This window comes from Ammospiza nelsoni, chromosome 1 (assembly GCF_027579445.1).
Source record: "Ammospiza nelsoni isolate bAmmNel1 chromosome 1, bAmmNel1.pri, whole genome shotgun sequence".
NCBI classification, from domain to species: domain Eukaryota; kingdom Metazoa; phylum Chordata; class Aves; order Passeriformes; family Passerellidae; genus Ammospiza; species Ammospiza nelsoni.
In genome coordinates, this window is record NC_080633.1 from 154,407,114 (window position 1) to 154,427,088 (window position 19,975).

Below are 19,975 nucleotides of genomic sequence, written 5' to 3' on the forward strand. Positions count from 1 at the left end.
GTCACCACCAAAATCGCGTCCAGACCCCCCAAATTTAGGAGTGATGACGTCATAGGGGCACCCCAAAATTTTGGGGTGTCACCCCCTCAGAATGTCAAAAATTTGGGGTGAAACGCCAAAAAATTGAGTCCAAACACCTCAAAATTGCATCAAAATCCCCCAAATTTTGGGGGTGTATGACGTCATAGGAGGGGATGACATCACCAAATTTTTGGGGGTTCCCCTATGACGTCATCACCTCCAAATCAGGGAGAATTTGGATGAAATTTGGGGTGTTTAAACTCAATTTTGGGGCGTTTCACCCCCAAATTCCGCCATTTTTTGGGGGCCCTGACACCCCAAAATTTTTGTCCCAGGTTTGGGGCTGACCCCCAAAATTTTGGGGCGCCCCTATGACGTCATCAGCCGCGGATGGCGATGTCGCCGGGGTGGCTCAGCCAAACGTCGAAGACGCTCTTGTTGGGGGGTGGGGCATGGGCGGGGGGCGCCGCCCCCCCAAAATCCCGCTCGGGGTTCGGGGATTTCTCCCCAAAGCTCCGGGCCGGGACCCCCCAGTGGCGCCCCGAATTCGGGGTCCCCGCGTTGGGCGCCACCGTGTTGGGTGGCACCGCGTTGGGCGCCACGCTGTTGGGTGGCACCGCGTTGGGCGCCACCCCATTGGGCACCATCGCGTTGGGTGGCACCGTGTTGGGCGCCACCCCATTGGGCGCCACGCTGTTGGGTGGCACCGCGTTGGGCGCCACCCCGTTGGGCACCATCGCGTTGGGTGGCACCGCGTTGGGCGCCACGGCGTTAGGCACCATCGCGTTGGGTGGCCCCACGTTGGGCGCCACCCCATTGGGCACCATCGCGTTGGGTGGCACCACATTGGGCGCCACCCCGTTGGGCACCATCATGTTGGGTGGCCCCACGTTGGGCGCCACGGCGTTAGGCACCATCGCGTTGGGTGGCACCGCGTTGGGCGCCACCCCGTTGGGCGCCACGCTGTTGGGTGGCACCACATTGGGCGCCACCCCGTTGGGCACCACCGCGTTGGGTGGCCCCACGTTGGGCGCCACCCCATTGGGCACCATCGCGTTGGGTGGCGCCGCGCCGGGCGCCACAGCGTTGGGCGCCACCCCCGCGCCGTGGGACGCGGGCAGCAGCGCCCAGGCCGGGGGGCACCCCCAGTTTCGGGGCGAAACGGCCGAAAATTTGGGGGCGCTGTCGCGGAGCAGGGAATCGATGGAGAAGGAGGAGGTCGGGGGGTTCGGGGGGTTCGGGGATGGGTTCGGGGGGTAGGGGCACCCCGAGAGCACGAACGGCGCCAGGTCGGGCACGAAGGCGGGCGCGGTGCCCAGGGCGCCCCGCGCCACCGCCGTGTTCTGCAGCCGCAGCGCCGCCGGCGGGATCCGCGACACGTCCACCGTCCAGAAATTGCCCTTGGAGTGCGGCTTGGAGGGGTCCTTCAGCACCTGGGGAGGGGGAAACGCGAATTGTGCGGCGGGAAAAACCAAAATCCGAAAAAATCCCGTGAGAAACCACAAAAACCCCCAAAAATCCCATGAGAAACCCCCAAAAATCCCATGAGAAACCCCAAAAAATCCCATAAAAAACCCCCAAAAATCCCATAAAAAACCCCACAAAGGGAGCCTTGGAGTGCGGCTTGGAGGGGTCCTGCAGCACCTGGGGAGGGGGAAACGCGAATTGTGCGGCGGGAAAAACCAAAATCTTAAAAAATCCCGGGAGAAACCACAAAAACCCCAAAAAATCCCATGGGAAACCCCAAAAAATCCCATGGGAAACCCCAAAAAGGAGCCTTGGAGTGCGGCTTGGAGGGGTCCTGCAGCACCTGGGAGGGGGGAAAATTCAAATTGTGCGGTGGGAAAATTGAAAATCTTAAAAAAATCCCATGAGAAACCACAAAAACCCCCAAAAAATCCCCCAAAAAACCTCAAAAAATCCCATAAAAAACCCCCAAAAAAACCCCAAAAATCCCATGAGAAACCCCAAAAAATCCCATAAAAAACCCCCAAAAATCCCATTAAAAACCCCCAAAAATCCCATAAAAAACCCCAAAAGGGACCCTCGGAGTGCGGCTTTGAGGGGTCCTGCAGCACCTGGGCACGGGGAAAATTCAAATTGTGCAGTGGGAAAATCGAAAATCTTAAAAAAATCCTGTGAGAAACCACAAAAACCCCCAAAAAATCCCATGAGAAACCCCAAAAAAATCCCATGGGAAACCCCAAAAAGGAGCCTTGGAGTGCGGCTTGGAGGGGTCCTGCAGCACCTGGGCACGGAGGGGGGAAATTCAAATTATGGGGTGGGAAAACCAAAAATCCGAAAAAAATCCCCGTGAGAAACCACAAAAACCCCCAAAAAATCCCCCAAAAAACCTCAAAAAATCCCATGGGAACCCCCAAAAATCCCATAAAAAACCCCACAAAGGGACCCTTGGAGTGCGGCTTGGAGGGGTCCTGCAGCACCTGGGCACGGGGAAAATTCAAATTGTTCAGTGGGAAAATCGAAAATCCTAAAAAAAACCCTGTGAGAAACCCCAAAAACCCCCAAAAAATTTCATAAAAACCCCAAAAACCCCCAAAAAAATCCCATTAAAAACCCCACAAAGGGACCCCAAGTGAGGCTCCCCCGGGTTTGGGGTTTGGAGGGGTCCGGCAGCACCTGGGCACGGGGGAAATTCAAATTATGCGGTGGGAAAACCAAAAATCCTAAAAAAAAACCTGTGAGAAACCACAAAAACCCCCAAAAAATCCCCCAAAAACCTCAAAAAATCCCATGGGAACCCCCAAAAATCCCATAAAAAACCCCAAAAAGGGACCCTTGGAGTGCGGCTTTGAGGGGTCCTGCAGCACCTGGGAGGGGGGAAATTCAAATTGTGCAGTGGGAAAACCGAAAATCCTAAAAAAAACCAGGAGAAACCCCAAAAACCCCCAAAAAATCCCCCAAAAACCTCAAAAAATCCCATTAAAAAACCCCAAAAATCCCATAAAAAAACCCAAAAATCCCATAAAAAACCCCAAAAGGGACCCTTGGAGTGCGGCTTGGAGGGGTCCTGCAGCACCTGACAAAATTCAAATTATAGGGTGGGAAAACCAAAAATCCTAAAAAACAAAAAACCCCGGGAGAAACCCCAAAAAATCCTGGGAGAAACCCCCAAAAAACCCCATGAGAAACCCCCAAAAAAACCCCATAAAAACCTCATTTGGACCCCAAACCCCCAAATTCAGACCCTAAAACCCCCAAATCAGGACCCCAAACCCCCCAAATTGGAAATCCCCTGAATGTGACCCCCAAACCCCCAAACTGCAACCCCAAAACCCCCAAATTCCATCCCCAAAAATCCCCTAAATGCGGCCCCAAAACCACAAAATCAGGACCCAAAAACCCCCAAATTGGAAACCCAAAACCCCCAAATTGGAGCCCCAAAATCCCCAAATAGGAACCCCAAAACCCCCAAATCAGAACCCCAAAAATCCCCTAAATGTGACCCCAAAATCCTCCAAGTTTTGACCCCAAAATCAAGACTCCAAAGCCCCCAAATCCCGACCCCCAAAATCCCCTAAATGTGACCCCAAAATCCCCAAATCAGGACACCAAACCCAAGAAAAATGGGACGCCAAAATCCCCTGAATCAAACCCCAAAACCCCCAAATTGGGACCCCAAAATCCCCAAATCCCCAAACCCCATAAAAATCCCCAACACCCCTCCCAAAACCCCATAAAACACCCAAAAACCCCATAAAAACCCCAAAAAACCCCAAATCCCCCAAAACCCCACAAAATGCCCCAAAAACCCCCTAAAAACCCCAAAAAACCCAAAAATCCCCTAAAAACTCAAAATCCCCAAAAGCCCCAAAAAACCCCATAAAAACCCCAAAACCCCCAAAAACCCATAAAAACCCCCAAATCACCAAAAACCCCATAAAAACCCCAAGGACTCCCCAAAATCCCCCCAAAACCCCACAAAACCCCAAAAAACCCCAAAACCCCATAAAAACCTCAAATCCACCCAAAAACCCCATTAAAAACCCCACAAAACTCCCCAAAAACCCCATTAAAAACCCCCCAAAAAACCCCATAAAAACCACAAAAAAAAACCCCAAAACCCCATAAAAAATCCCATGAAAACCCCAACCCCCCCCAAAACCCCAAAAAAACCCCATAAAACCCCCCCAAAACCCCCAAAAAACCCCATAAAAACCCCCAAAAAGCCCCATAAAAACCCAAAAAACCCCATAAAACCCCCCAAAAAACCCCTAAAAACCCCCCAAAAACCCCAAAAAATCCCATGAAAACCCCAAAAACCCCAAAAAGCCCCAAAACACCCCAACCCCCCCCCCAAAACCCCATAAAACCCCATGAAAACCCCAAAAACCCAAAAAAAAACATAAAAACCCCAACCCCCACAAAACCCCCAAAAAACCCCATAAAACCCCCCCAAAACCAACAAAACCCCATAAAAACCCCCCAAAAAACCCCTAAAAACCCCCCAAAAACCCCAAAAAACCCCATGAAAACCCCAAAAACCCCATAAAAACCCCAACCCCCCCAAAACCCCCAAAAACCCCATAAAAAACCCCCAAAAAGCCCCATAAAAACCCCCCTAAAAACCCCCAAAACCCCATAAAAACCCCCCAAAAACCGCCAAAAACCCCATAAAAACCCCCAAAACCCCCCAAAAAAACCCCATAAAAACCCCATAAAACCGCCAAAAACCCCATAAAAACCCCCAAAACCCCCCAAAAAAACCCCATAAAAACCCCCCAAAACCCCCAAAAAACCCCATAAAAAATCCCCAAAAAGCCCCATAAAACCCCAAAAAACCGCCAAAAACCCCATAAAAACCCCAAAAACCCCCCAAAAAAACCCCATAAAACCCCCCAAAACCCCCCAAAAAACCCCATAAAAAACCCCCAAACCCCCTAAAAACCCCCAAAACCCCATAAAAACCCCCAAAAAACCCCCAAAAACCCCCAAAAACCCCAAAAAAACCCATGAAAACCCCACAAAACCCCATAAAAACCCAAAACACCCCAACCCCCCCCAAAACCCCATAAAACCCCATGAGAACCCCAAAAACCCCAAAAAAACCCATAAAAACCCCAACCCCCCCAAAACCCCCAAAAAACCCCATAAAAAAACCCCAAAACCCCATAAAAATCCCAAAAAACCCCAACCCCCCCAAAATCCCATAAAACCCCCCAAAACCCCCAAAAAAACCCATAAAAACCCCCAAAACCCCATAAAAATCCCAAAAAACCCCAACCCCCCCCAAAACCCCATAAAACCCCCCAAAACCCCCAAAAACCCCATAAAACCCCATAAAACCCCAGGAAAACCCCAAAAACCCAAAAAAAACCGTAAAAACCCCAACCCCCCCAAACCTCAAAAAAACCCCATAAAACCCCCCAAAACCCACAAAAAACCCATAAAAACCCCCAAAACCCCATAAAAACCCCAAAACCCCATAAAAACCCCCCCAAAACCCCATAAAACCCCATGAAAACCCCAAAACGCCAAAAAAATCCATAAAAACCCCAACCCCCCCAAAACCCCCAAAAAACCCCATAAAAACCCCAAAACCCCATAAAACCCCCCAAAACCCCCAAAAAACCCATAAAAACCCCCAAAAACCCCAAAACCCCCCAAAAACACCATAAAACCCCATGAAAACCCCAAAAACCCCAAAAAAACCCATAAAAACCCCAACCCCCCCAAAACCCCAAAAAACCCCATAAAACCCCCCCAAAACCCCCAAAAAACCCATAAAAAAACCCCAAAAAACCCCATAAAAACCCCAAAAAACCCCATAAACACCCCAAAACCCCATAAACACCCCAAAAACCCCCAAACCCCCCAAAAACCCCATAAAACCCCAGGAAAACCCCAAAAACCCAAAAAAAACCATAAAAACCCCAACCCCCCCAAAACCCCAAAAAAAACCCATAAAATCCCCCAAAACCCCCAAAAAACCCCATAAAAAACCCCCAAAAAGCCCCATAAAAACCCCATAAAACCGCCAAAAACCCCATAAAAACCCCCAAAACCCCCCAAAAAAACCCCATAAAACCCCCAAAACCCCCCAAAAAACCCCATAAAAAACCCCCAAACCCCATAAAAACCCCCCAAAAAACCCCTAAAAACCCCCAAAACCCCATAAAAACCCCAAAAACCCCACAAAACTCCATAAAAACCCCCAAAACCCCCAAAAAAAACCCCATAAAACCCCCAAAACCCCCAAAAAACCCCATGAAAAATCCCCAAACCCCATAAAAACCCCCAAAAACCCCTAAAAACCCCCAAAAAGCCCCATAAAAACCCCCCAAAAACCCCACAAAACCCCATAAAAACCCCCAAAACCCCCCAAAAAAACCCCATAAAACCCCCCAAAACCCCCCAAAAAACCCCATTAAAAACCCCCAAAAAGCCCCATAAAAACCCCATAAAACCGCCAAAAACCCCATAAAAACCCCCAAAAGCCCCCAAAAAACCCCATAAAAACCCCCCAAAACCCCCAAAAAAACCCATAAAAACCCCCAAAAACCCCAACCCCCCCCAAAACCCCATAAAACCCCCCAAAACCCCCAAAAAAACCCATAAAAACCCCCAAAAACCCCAAAACCCCCCAAAAACCCCCATAAAAAACCCCCAAACCCCATAAAAACCCCAAAACCCCATAAAAACCCCCCCAAAACCCCATAAAACCCCATGAAAACCCCAAAACGCCAAAAAAATCCATAAAAACCCCAACCCCCCCAAAACCCCCAAAAAACCCCATAAAAACCCCAAAACCCCATAAAACCCCCCAAAACCCCCAAAAAACCCATAAAAACCCCCAAAAACCCCAAAACCCCCCAAAAACACCATAAAACCCCATGAAAACCCCAAAAACCCCAAAAAAACCCATAAAAACCCCAACCCCCCCAAAACCCCAAAAAACCCCATAAAACCCCCCCAAAACCCCCAAAAAACCCATAAAAAAACCCCAAAAAACCCCATAAAAACCCCAAAAAACCCCATAAACACCCCAAAACCCCATAAACACCCCAAAAACCCCCAAACCCCCCAAAAACCCCATAAAACCCCAGGAAAACCCCAAAAACCCAAAAAAAACCATAAAAACCCCAACCCCCCCAAAACCCCAAAAAAAACCCATAAAATCCCCCAAAACCCCCAAAAAACCCCATAAAAAACCCCCAAAAAGCCCCATAAAAACCCCATAAAACCGCCAAAAACCCCATAAAAACCCCCAAAACCCCCCAAAAAAACCCCATAAAACCCCCAAAACCCCCCAAAAAACCCCATAAAAAACCCCCAAACCCCATAAAAACCCCCCAAAAAACCCCTAAAAACCCCCAAAACCCCATAAAAACCCCAAAAACCCCACAAAACTCCATAAAAACCCCCAAAACCCCCAAAAAAAACCCCATAAAACCCCCAAAACCCCCAAAAAACCCCATGAAAAATCCCCAAACCCCATAAAAACCCCCAAAAACCCCTAAAAACCCCCAAAAAGCCCCATAAAAACCCCCCAAAAACCCCACAAAACCCCATAAAAACCCCCAAAACCCCCCAAAAAAACCCCATAAAACCCCCCAAAACCCCCCAAAAAACCCCATTAAAAACCCCCAAAAAGCCCCATAAAAACCCCATAAAACCGCCAAAAACCCCATAAAAACCCCCAAAAGCCCCCAAAAAACCCCATAAAAACCCCCCAAAACCCCCAAAAAAACCCATAAAAACCCCCAAAAACCCCAACCCCCCCCAAAACCCCATAAAACCCCCCAAAACCCCCAAAAAAACCCATAAAAACCCCCAAAAACCCCAAAACCCCCCAAAAACCCCCATAAAAAACCCCCAAACCCCATAAAAACCCCCCAAAAAACCCCTAAAAACCCCCCAAAACCCCCAAAAAATCCCATGAAAACCCCAAAAACCCCAAAAAGCCCCAAAACACCCCAACCCCCCCAAAAACCCCAAAAAACCCCATGAAAACCCCAAAAACCCAAAAAAAAACCATAAAAACCCCAACCCCCCCAAAACCCCAAAAAAACCCCATAAAACCCCCCCAAACCCCCAAAAAAACCCATAAAAAACCCCCAAAACCCCATAAAACCCCCAAAACCCCATAAAAATCCCAAAAAACTCCAACCCCCCCAAAATCCCATAAAACCCCCCAAAACCCCCAAAAAAACCCATAAAAACCCCCAAAACCCCATAAACCCCCAAAACCCCATAAACCCCCCCCCAAAAAAATCATAAAAACCCCCAAAACCCCCAAAACCCCCCAAAAACCCCATAAAAAACCCCTAAAAACCCCCCAAAAACCCCAAAAAACCCCATGAAAACCCCAAAAACCCCATAAAAACCCCATAAAAAACCCCCAAAACCCCATAAAAACCCCCAAAAAAAACCCCCAAACCCCATAAAAACCCCCCAAAAAACCCCTAAAAACCCCCAAAACCCCCAAAAAACCCCCCAAAAAAACCCCCAAACCCCATAAAAACCCCCCAAAAAACCCCATAAAAACCCCATAAAACCCCATAAAACCCCCCAAAAAACCCCATAAAAAACCCCCAAACCCCCTAAAAACCCCCCAAAAAACCCCTAAAAACCCCAAAACCCCATAAAAACCCCAAAAACGCGCAGACCTTGGCGAAGCAGGGGTTGGAGGAGAGGTTGTGGCGCACGGAATCCTTCCAGCCCTGGTAACCGCCCCCGAAAAACGGGAACAGCGCCCGCAGCCGCTGCAGGATCTGGGGAGCAAAATATTGGGGGGATCTGGGAATTTTGGGGTTTCCAAATTCCTAAAATCCCAAAAAATCCCCCTGAAAATCCCAAAAAAATCCCCCCCAAAATCCCAAAAAATCCCCCAAAATTCCCAAATCCCAGCCCTGGTACCGCCCGCGAAAAACGGGCACAGGGTGAGCAGCCGCTGCAGGATCTTCGGGGTGGAAAATTGGGGGGATCCTGGGAATTTTGGGGTTTCCAAATTCCTAAAAACCCCAAAAAAATCCCAAAAAAATCCTGAAAAATCCCCCAAAAAATCCCAAAAAAATCCCAAATCCCAGCCCTGGTAACCGCCCCCGAAAAACGGGAACAGCGCCCGCAGCCGCTGCAGGATCTGGGGAGCAAAATATTGGGGGGATCTGGGAATTTTGGGGTTTCCAAATTCCTAAAAACCCCAAAAAAATCCCAAAAAAATCCCGAAAAATCCCCCAAAAAATCCCCAAAAAATCCCTTAAAAATCCCCCAAAAACCCTCAAAAACTCCCTACAAAATCCCTTAAAAATCCCTAAAAAATCCCCAAAACTCCCTTAAAAATCCCAAGAACTCCCTAAAAAAATCCCCAAAAAAATCCCCCCAAAATCCCAAAAATATCCCCCCAAAATCCCCAAAAAATCCCCAAAAACTCCCTATAAATCCCCAAAAAATCCCTTAAAAATCTCCAAAAATCCCTAAAAAATCCCTAAAAAATCCCCAAATCCCAACCCCAAAAAATCCCCAAAACTCCCTTAAAAATCCCAAAAATTCCCTAAAAAAACCCCAAAAAAATCCCCCCGAAAATCCCAAAAAAATCCCCCAAAATTCCCAAATCCCAGCCCTGGTACCGGCCCCAAAAACGGGAACAGCGCCCGCAGCCGCTGCAGGATCTGGGGAGCAAAATATTGGGGGGATCTGGGAATTTTGGGGTTTCCAAATTCCTAAAAACCACAAAAAAATCCCAAAAAAATCCTGAAAAAAATCCTCCCAAAAATCCCCCAAAAAAATCCCCAAAAAATCCCTTAAAAATCCCCCAAAAACCCTCAAAAACTCCCTACAAAATCCCTTAAAAATCCCTAAAAAATCCCCAAAACTCCCTTAAAAATCCCAAGAACTCCCTAAAAAAATCCCCAAAAAAATCCCCCCAAAATCCCAAAAAAATCCCCCCAAAATCCCTTAAAAATCCCTATAAATCCCCAAAAAATCCCTTAAAAATCTCCAAAAATCCCTAAAAAATCCCTAAAAAATCCCCAAATCCCAACCCCAAAAAATCCCCAAAACTCCCTTAAAAATCCCAAGAATTCCCTAAAAAAACCCCAAAAAAATCCCCCTGAAAATCCCAAAAAAATCCCCCAAAATTCCCAAATCCCAGCCCTGGTACCGGCCCCAAAAACGGGAACAGCGCCCGCAGCCGCTGCAGGATCTGGGGAGCAAAATATTGGGGGGATCCTGGGAATTTGGGGTTTCCAAATTCCTAAAAACCACAAAAAAATCCCAAAAAAATCCCCAAATAAATCCCTTAAAAATCCCCAAAAAAATCCCCAAAAAATCCCTTAAAAATCCCCCAAAAACCCTCAAAAACTCCCTACAAAATCCCTTAAAAATCCCTAAAAAATCCCCAAAACTCCCTTAAAAATCCCAAAAACTCCCTAAAAAATCCCCCCAAAAATCCCCCCAAAATCCCAAAAAAATCCCCCCAAAATCCCTTAAAAATCCCTATAAATCCCCAAAAAATCCCTTAAAAATCTCCAAAAATCCCTAAAAAATCCCTAAAAAATCCCCAAATCCCAACCCCAAAAAATCCCCAAAACTCCCTTAAAAATCCCAAAAATTCCCTAAAAAAATCCCAAAAAAATCCCCCCGAAAATCCCAAAAAAATCCCCCAAAATTCCCAAATCCCAGTCCTGGTAACCGCCCCCGAAAAACGGGAACAGCGCCCGCAGCCGCTGCAGGATCTGGGGAGCAAAATATTGGGGGGATCTGGGAATTTTGGGGTTTCCAAATTCCTAAAAACCACAAAAAAATCCCAAAAAAATCCCCAAATAAATCCCTTAAAAATCCCCAAAAACTCCCCAAAAAATCCCTTAAAAATCCCTTAAAAATTCCTACAAATTCCTTAAAAATAAAAAAAAAATCCCCAAAACTGCCTCTAAAATCCCTTAAAAATCCCCAAAAAATTCCCAAACACTCCCTTAAAAATCCCGAAAAAATCCCGAAAAAATCCCCAAAAAATCTCCAAAAATCCCCCAAAAATCCCTACAAAATCCCTTAAAAATCCGCAAAAAATCCCTAAAAATCCCCAAATACTCCTTAAAAATCCAAAAAAAAATCCCTTAAAAATCCCCAAAAATCCTTAAAAAATCCCTTAAAAATCCACAAAAAATCCCTCAAAAAGTCCCTAAAAAATCCCTAAAAATTCCCCAAAAAATCCCCAAAAACTCCCTAAAATTCCCCAAAAAATCCCCAAAACTCCCTTAAAAATTCCCCAAAAATCCCTTAAAAACCCCTTAAAAATCCCTTTAAAAATCCCTTAAAAATCCCAAAACACCCCTAAAAAATCCCTTTAAAATCCAAAAAATCTCCCTACAAAATCCCTTAAAAATGCCCAAAAATCCCTAAAAAAATCCCTAAAAATCCCTAAAAAAATCCCTAAAAGTCCTCAAAAAATCCCTTAAAAATCCCGAAAAAATCCCTTTAAAATCCCGAAGAAATCCCCAAAAACTCCCTGTAAAATCCCCAAAAACTCCCTGTAAAATCCCTTAAAAATCCCCAAAAACTCCCTGTAAAATGCCTTAAAAATCCCCAAAAATCCCTTAAAAACCCCTTAAAAATCCAAAAAAAAATCCCTTCAAAATTCCCCAAAAATCCCTTAAAAATCCCTTCAAAATCCCAAAAAATCCCAAAAAAATCCCTTTAAAATCCAAACAATCTCCCTGCAAAATCCCTTCAAAATTCCCCAAAAATCCCTTAAAAATCCCTTCAAAATCCCAAAAAATCCCAAAAAAATCCCTTTAAAATCCAAACAATCTCCCTGCAAAATCCCTTCAAAATTCCCCAAAAATCCCTTAAAAATTCCCTTTAAGGTCCCCAAACTCCCCCATTGCCGCCCCTCCCCCACCCGCGCCCCCTGGGGCCCTGCCGGGGGGAGGGGACGCGACAGCGGCGGCGACAGCGGCGACAGCGGCGACAGCGGCGACAGCGGCGACAGCGGCGACAAAGGCGCGGCCGGAGGTGCCAAAGGAGCCAAAGGAGCCAAAGGTGCCAAAGGTGCCAAAGGTGCCAAAGGTGCCAAAGGTGCCAAAGGCCCCCAGACCCCGCGGCGCCGCCGCTGCCCCGCCCTTGTCCCGACTGTGCCCCGGCTGTGCCCCGGCTTTGTCACCCCTGTGTCACCCCTGTGTCACCCCTGTGTCACCCCTCTGTCACCCCTGTGTCCCGACTGTGTCCCGGCTGTGTCTCGACTGTGTCACCCCTGTGTCACCCCTGTGTCCCGACTGTGCCCCGGCTGTGCCCCGGCTTTGTCACCCCTGTGTCCCTCCTGTGTCACCCCTGTGTCACCCCTGTGTCCCGGCTGTGTCCCTCCTGTGTCACCCCTGTGTCACCCCTGTGTCCCGGCTGCGTCACCCCTGTGTCCCGACTTTGTCCCGACTGTGTCCCGACTGTGTCACCCCTGTGTCACCCCTGTGTCACCCCTGTGTCACCCCTCTGTCACCCCTGTGTCCCGGCTGTGCCACCCCTGTGTCACCCCTGTGTCACCCCTCTGTCACCCCTGTGTCCCGGCTGTGTCCCGACTGTGCCACCCCTGTGTCACCCCTGTGTCACCCCTGTGTCCCGACTGTGTCCCGGCTGTGCCCCGGCTTTGTCCCTCCTGTGTCCCGACTTTGTCCTGACTTTGTCCCTCCTGTGTCCCACTCTTGTCCCTCCTGTGTCACTCCTGTGTCCCTCCTGTGTCCCGACTTTGTCCCGACTTTGGCCCTCCCGTGTCCCTCCTGTGTCCCTCCTGTGTCCCTCCTGTGTCCCGACTTTGTCCCTCCTGTGTCCCTCCTGTGTCACCCCTGTGTCCCTCCTGTGTCCCCACTTTGTCACCCCTGTGTCACTCCTGTGTCCCTCCTGTGTCCCTCCCTTGTCCCTCCCGTGTCCCTCCCGTGTCCCTCCTGTGTCCCTCCTGTGTCCCGACTTTGTCCCGACTTTGTCCCTCCTGTGTCACCCCTGTGTCCCTCCTGTGTCCCTCTGTGTCCTGACTTTGTCCCTCCTGTGCCCCGGCTTTGTCCCGACTTTGTCCCTCCTGTGTCCCGCCCTTGTCCCTCCTGTGTCCCGACTTTGTCCCGATTTTGTCCCGACTTTGTCCCTCCCGTGTCCCTCCCGTGTCCCTCCCGTGTCCCTCCCGTGTCCCTCCTGTGTCCCCACTTTGTCACCCCTGTGTCCCTCCTGTGTCCCTCCCGTGTCCCTCCTGTGTCCCGACTTTGTCACCCCTGTGTCACTCCCTTGTCACTCCCGTGTCCCTCCCGTGTCCCTCCCTTGTCCCTCCCGTGTCCCTCCTGTGTCCCGACTTTGTCCCGACTTTGTCCCTCCTGTGTCACTCCTGTGTCCCTCTTGTGTCCCCACTTTGTCACCCCTGTGTCACTCCTGTGTCCCGACTTTGTCCCTCTGTGTCCCCACTTTGTCCCTCCTGTGTCCCTCCCTTGTCCCTCCCTTGTCCCTCCTGTGTCCCTCCTGTGTCCCTCCCTTGTCCCTCCTGTGTCCCTCCTGTGTCCCTCCTGTGTCCCGACATTGTCCCTCCTGTGTCCCTCCTGTGTCACTCCTGTGTCCCAACTTTGTCCCGACTTTGTCCCAACTTTGTCCCTCCTGTGTCCCCACTTTGTCACCCCTGTGTCACTCCCTTGTCCCTCCTGTGTCCCTCCTGTGTCCCCACTTTGTCCCTCCCTTGTCCCTCCTGTGTCACCCCTGTGTCCCTCCTGTGTCCCTCCTGTGTCCCCACTTTGTCACCCCTGTGTCACCCCTGTGTCCCTCCCGTGTCCCTCCCTTGTCCCTCCTGTGTCCCTCCTCTGTCCCGACTTTGTCCCTCCCGTGTCCCTCCTGTGTCACCCCTGTGTCCCTCCCTTGTCCCTCCTGTGTCCCTCCCGTGTCCCTCCTGTGTCCCGACTTTGTCCCGACTTTGTCCCTCCCTTGTCCCTCCTGTGTCCCTCTGTGTCCCGATTTTGTCCCGACTGTGTCCCTCCTGTGTCCCTCCCGTGTCCCTCCTGTGTCCTGACTTTGTCCCTCCTGTGCCCCGGCTTTGTCCCGACTTTGTCCCTCCTGTGTCCCAACTTTGTCCCGATTTTGTCCCTCCCGTGTCCCTCCCGTGTCCCTCCTGTGTCCCCACTGTGTCCCCCCCTTGTCCCTCCCGTGTCCCTCCTGTCGCGACAGCGGCGACAGCGCCAGCCCCGGGGGTGGGGGAGGGGCAGCGCTGCCGTTTCGGCCTTTGGGGATTTTTGGGATTTTGGGGATTTTGGGGATTTTGGGGCGTTGATTGGGGATTTCCGGGGGGATTTTTTTGTAATTCTGGGGGGATTTTTTTTTATTTTTGAGGGGAATTTTAAAGGGATTTTTTGGGGGGTTTGTTGGGATTTTTTAAGGGTTTTTTTGGGGAATTTTTAAAGGGATTTTTGGAGATTTTGGGGGGGTTTATTGGGATTTTTTAAAGGGATATTTTGGGATTTTTTGAGATTTTTTTGGGGATTTTTTGGGGATTTTTAAAGGGATTTTTTGGGGGTTTGTTGGGATTTTTTGGGGATTTTTAAAGGTTTTTTTTGGGATTTTTAAAGGGACTTTTTGGGAGTTTTTTTGGGGATTTTCAAAGGGATTTTTGGGGATTTTTAAAGGGTTTTTTGGGATTTTTAAAGGGATTTTTGGGGATTTTTAAAGGGATTTTTGGAGATTTTGGCGGGGTTTATTGGGATTTTTGAAGGGATATTTTGGGATTTTTTGGGGGCTTTATTGGTATTTTTAAGGGTTTTTTCGGGATTTTGGGGTTTTTTTAAAGGGATTTTTGGGGGGTTTATTGGGATTTTTAAAGGGTTTTTTTTTGGATTTTTAAAGGGATTTTTTTGGGATTTTTAAAGGGATTTTTTGGGGGTTTATTGGGATTTTTAAAGGGATTTTTTGAGATTTTTTGGGGATTTTTTTCGGATTTTTAAAGGGAATTTTGGGGGGATTTTTTAAAGGGATTTTTGGGAGGTTTATTGGGATTTTTTGGGGATTTTTAAAGGTTTTTTTTGGGGATTTTTAAAGGGATTTTTTTGGGATTTTTAAAGGGATTTTTGGGGATTTTTAAAGGGATTTTTGGGGGGTTTGTTGGGATTTTTTAAGGGTTTTTTTGGGGAATTTTTAAAGGGATTTTTGGAGATTTTGGGGGCTTTATTGGTATTTTTAAGGGGTTTTTCAGGATTTTTGGGGTTTTTTTTAAAGGAATTTTTGGGGGGTTTATTGGGATTTTTAAAGGGATTTTTTGAGATTTTTTGGGATTTTTTGGGTGATTTTTAAAGGGATTTTTGGGAGGTTTATTGGGATTTTTTGGGGATTTTAAAGGGTTTTTTTTGATTTTTAAAGGGATTTTTTGGATTTTTAAAGGGATTTTTTGGGGATTTTTAAAGGGATTTTTTGGGATTTTTAAAGGGATTTTTGGGGATTTTTAAAGGGATTTTTGGGAGGTTTATTGGGATTTTTGGGGGATTTTTAAAGGGTTTTTTTGGGGGATTTTTAAAGGTTTTTTTGGGTGCTTTTTAAAGGGATTTTTTGGGATTTTTAAAGGGATTTTTGGGGGGTTTATTGGGATTTTTTGGAAATTTTGGGGGGGATTTTTGGGCTTTTCTGGGGCGTTATTTGAGGATTTTTTGGGAGAATTTGGGATTTACTGGGGATTTTGGGGTGACTTTCAAGGGGTTTTGTGGATTTTTGGGGGATTTTTTGCATTTTTGGGGGATTTGTTGGATTTTTGGGGAATTTTTGGGGCATTTTGTGGGGGTGTTGGGGCACATTTGGCAATTTTTTGGGATTATTTTGGAGATTTTTGGGAAATTTTGGGATTTTTTCAGGTTTTTTTGGGGGGGATTTTTTGAGGGGGGCCGGGGATTTTTAAAAACTGGAGATTTTTCCCATTTTTTTGTGAATTTCTAACGGGTTTTTGGGGGGGGATTTTTTGAGGTTTTTGGGGGTTTTCCAAGATTTTTTTTTTTTTTTTTAATTTTTAGGGAATTTTGTAAAAATTTTTAGCGGATTTTTTGGAGGATGTTTGTGGGGATTTTGGGGGAACTTTTGTGGGATTTTTGGGGGGATTTCTAAGGGATTTTGGGGGGATTTTTGGAGGTTTTTTGAGGCAGTTTTTGGCATTTTGGGGGGGATTTTTTTGGAAATTTTTTGGGGAATTTTTTTTTTTTGCAGGGGTTTTTGGTGGATTTTTGGTGATTTTTTTTTTTTTTTTTGAGATTTTTGGGGGATTTTTTAAAGGATATTTGGTTTCTTTTAATTTTTTCAGATTTTTTTTCTGTCACTTGGGCTTCTTTTGGCTTCCAACTTTTTCCAATCTGGGATTTTTGGGGATTTGAGCTCAAGGAGGGCGTCGAGGTTTGGGATTTTTTGGGGTTTTGGTTTTGGGTTTTTTTTGGGGGGGGGGGGGAATTTTTGGAGGGATTTGGGTCTGGAGGTTTTGGAGTTTGGGATTTTTGGGGTTTTCTGGGGGGGGTTGGGGATTTTTGGGGTTTTCTGGCGGGGTTTTGGGGAATTTTGGGGTTTTTTGGAGGGATTTGGGGTCTGGGGCTTTTGGAATTTGGGGGTTTTTTTGGGGGGGAATTTTTGGAGGGATTTGGGTCTGGAGGTTTTGGAGTTTGGGATTTTTGGGGTTTTCTGGCGGGGTTTTGGGGAATTTTGGGTTTTTTTGGAGGGATTTGGGGTCTGGGGCTTTTGGAATTTGGGGTTTTTTTGGGGGGGAATTTTTGGAGGGATTTGGGTCTGGAGGTTTTGGAGTTCGGGATTTTTGGGGTTTTCTGGGGGGGTTTTGGGGATTTTTGGGGTTTTCTGGCGGGGTTTTGGGGAATTTTGGGTTTTTTTGGAGGGATTTGGGGTCTGGGGCTTTTGGAATTTGGGGTTTTTTTTGGGGGGGAATTTTTGGAGGGATTTGGGTCTGGAGGTTTTGGAGTTTGGGATTTTTGGGGTTTTCTGGGGCGGTTTTGGGGATTTTTGGGGTTTTCTGGGGGGGGTTTGGGGTCTGGGGCTTTTGGAATTTGGGGTTTTTTTGGGGGGGAATTTTTGGAGGGATTTGGGTCTGGAGGTTTTGGAGTTTGGGATTTTTGGGGTTTTCTGGGGCGGTTTTGGGGATTTTTGGGGTTTTCTGGCGGGGTTTTGGGGAATTTTGGGGTTTTTTTGGAGGGATTTGGGGTCTGGGGCTTTTGGAATTTGGGTTTTTTTTTTTTTTGGGGGGGAGAGGGAGGGGAATTTTGGGATCTCGGGAATTTGGAAGTTCTAAGATGAAAATTGAAGTCCTGGAATTCGGGGGTCCCGGGGATGGATCGGGGATCCCCAAAGGGTCCCGGGAGAGGACGAGGATCCCAATTCGGGGCTCCCGGGGCTGGATTGGGAATCCCGAGAGGCTCCCGGGGACGAGGATCCCAGTTCGGGGCTCCCGGGGAGAATTTGGGGGATCCCGGAGGGGTCCCGGGGCTCTCCCGGGGCAGGATCGAGAGGAAACCCTGACCTGGATCCCAGAGGATCCCAATTCGGGGCTCCCGGGGGGAATTTGGGGGATCCCGGAGGGTCCCGGGGCTCTCCCGGTGCTCCCGGGGCTGGATCGGGAGGGAATCCTGACCTGGATCCCAGAGGATCCCAATTCGGGGCTCCCGGGCATGGATCGGGGATCCCCAAAGGCTCCCAGGGACGAGGATCCAAATTTGGGGCTCCCAGGGATGAGGATCCCAATTCGGGGCTCCCGGGGAAAATTTGGGGGATCCTGGAGGGTCCCGGGCTCTCCCGGTGCTCCCGGTGTGGACCAGAAGCCCCGAGAGGGTCCCGGGGCTGCATCGGGAATCCCGAGAGGCTCCCAGGGACGAGGATCCCAATTCGGGGCTCCCGGGGATGAGGATCCCAATTCGGGGCTCCCGGGGGGAATTTGGGGGATCCCGGAGGGTCCCGGGGCTCTCCCGGGGCAGGATCGAGAGGAAACCCTGAACTGGATCCCAGAGGATCCCAATTCGGGGCTCCCGGGAAAAATTTGGGGGATCCCGGAGGGTCCTGGGGCTCTCCCGGTGCTCCCGGGGCTGGATCGAGAGGAAACCCTGACCTGGATCCCAATTCGGGGCTCCCGGGGCTGGATGAGGATCCCAATTCGGGGCTCCCGGGGAGAATTTGGGGGATCCCGGAGGGTCCCGGGGCTGGATCGGGAGGGAATCCTGACCTGGATCCCAGAGGATCCCAATTCGGGGCTCCCGGGCATGGATGGGGAACCCCGAGAAAGCCCCGAGGATGGATGAGGATCCAAATTCGGGGCTCCCGGGGATGGATGGGGAACCCCGAAAGGATCCCAGGGACGGATGAGGATCCCAATTTGGGGCTCCCGGGCATGGATGGGGATCCTCAAAGGGTCCCGGGGCTCTCCCGGGGCTGGATCGGGAATCCCAAGAGGGTCCCGGGGCTGGATGAAGATCCCAATTCGGGGGTCCCCGGGATGAGGATCCCAATTCGGGGCTCCCGGGGATGGATGAGGATCCCAATTTGGGGCTCCCGGGGCTGGATTGGGGTCCCCGAGAGGCTCCCGGGGCTCTCCCGGCGCTCCCGGTGCTGGATCGGGAGGGAATCCCGAAAGGGTCCCCGGGATGAGGATCCAAATTCGGGGCTCCCGGGGATGGATGGGGAACCCCGAAAGGATCCCAGGGACGGATGAGGACCCCAATTCGGGGCTCCCGGGGCTGGATGGGGAACCCCGAAAGGATCCCAGGGACGGATGAGGACCCCAATTCGGGGCTCCCGGGGATGGATGAGGATCCCAATTCGGGGCTCCCGGGGATGGATGAGGATCCCCGAGAGGCTCCGGGGGCTCTCCCGGTGCTCCCGTCCGGTACCTGGGCGAGCTTGAGGCGGCGGCCGGGGGCGGCGCGGATGACGAGGGCGATGAGCGCCAGGTACGAGTACGGGGGCTTGGGGTGGCGCCGGTAGCGCTGGGGGCGCCGCGGGGATCCCGGGGAGCTGCGGGAGCCCCGCCGGGAGCCGGCCCGAGAGTCCCCCCCGGGAGGAGCCCCCGGAGCTCCGGAAGGGCTCGCGGGAGCCGTCCCGGGCCGGCTCGGGCGCTCCGGGCGGCGGCGGCGGCGGCGGCGGCATCGCGGGGGCGGCGCGGGAGGGGAAGGGTCGGGACTTGTCCCGGGGGAGGGGACGGGACCCGAACGGGGGCGGGCGTGGGGAGGGGTCTGGGACCAGGGATTTTGGGAATTTGGGAATTTGGGATTTTGGGATTATTGGGATTTTGGGATTTGGGATTTTGGGCGTTGGGGATTTGGGATTATGGGTTTTTGGATTTGGGGTTTGGGGTTTATCCCGGGGGAGGGGACGGGACCCGAACGGGGGCGGGCGTGGGGAGGGGTCTGGGGGCTGCGGTTTGGGATTTCGGGAATTCGGGATTTCGGGATTCGGGATTATTGGGATTTTGGGGTTTTGGGGTTTTGGGATTGGGATTATTGGGATTTTGGGGTTTTGGGATTTTGGATTTGGGATTTGGGGTTTGGGGTTTGGGGTTTGGGGTTTATCCCGGGGGAGGGGACGGGACCCGAACGGGGGCGGGCGTGGGGAGGGGTCTGGGGGCTGCGGTTTGGGAATTTGGGATTTTGGGATTATTGGGATTTTGGGATTTTGGATTTAGGATTGAGATTGCGGATTGGGAAATTGGGATTGGGGATTTTGGGATTTGAGGTTTTGGGATTTGGGGTTTTGGGATGTGGAGTTCTGGGGTTTGGGATTTATCCCGGGGGAGGGGACGGGACCCGAACGGGGACGGGCGTGGGGAGGGGTCTGGGGGCTTGGGATTTTGGGATTTTGGGATTTGGGGATTTCAAGATTTGGGATTGGGGGTTTGGGATTTGGGGGTTTTGGGATTTTGGATTTGGGGGTTGGGGATTTAGAATTGGGGATTGTGGAATGGATTTGGGGTTTGGGGTTTGGGATTTATCCCGGGGGAGGGGACGGGACCCGAATGGGG

The 19,975-nt window shown here is 49.9% G+C and overlaps 1 protein-coding gene across 1 annotated transcript; it reads right to left on the reverse strand.

Annotated features, from left to right (window-relative positions):
• Nucleotides 1-401: 401 nt before the first annotated feature.
• Nucleotides 402-19,104, reverse strand: FOXH1 (forkhead box H1). Its single transcript, XM_059476472.1, has 4 exons — nt 19,043-19,104; nt 18,849-18,972; nt 8,652-8,756; nt 402-1,454 (listed from the first exon to the last, which is right to left on the reverse strand). Exons 1-4 carry the CDS (start codon nt 19,102-19,104, stop codon nt 402-404), a joined length of 1,344 nt encoding a protein of 447 aa, XP_059332455.1.
• Between the last annotated feature and the right edge of the window lie 871 nt (nt 19,105-19,975).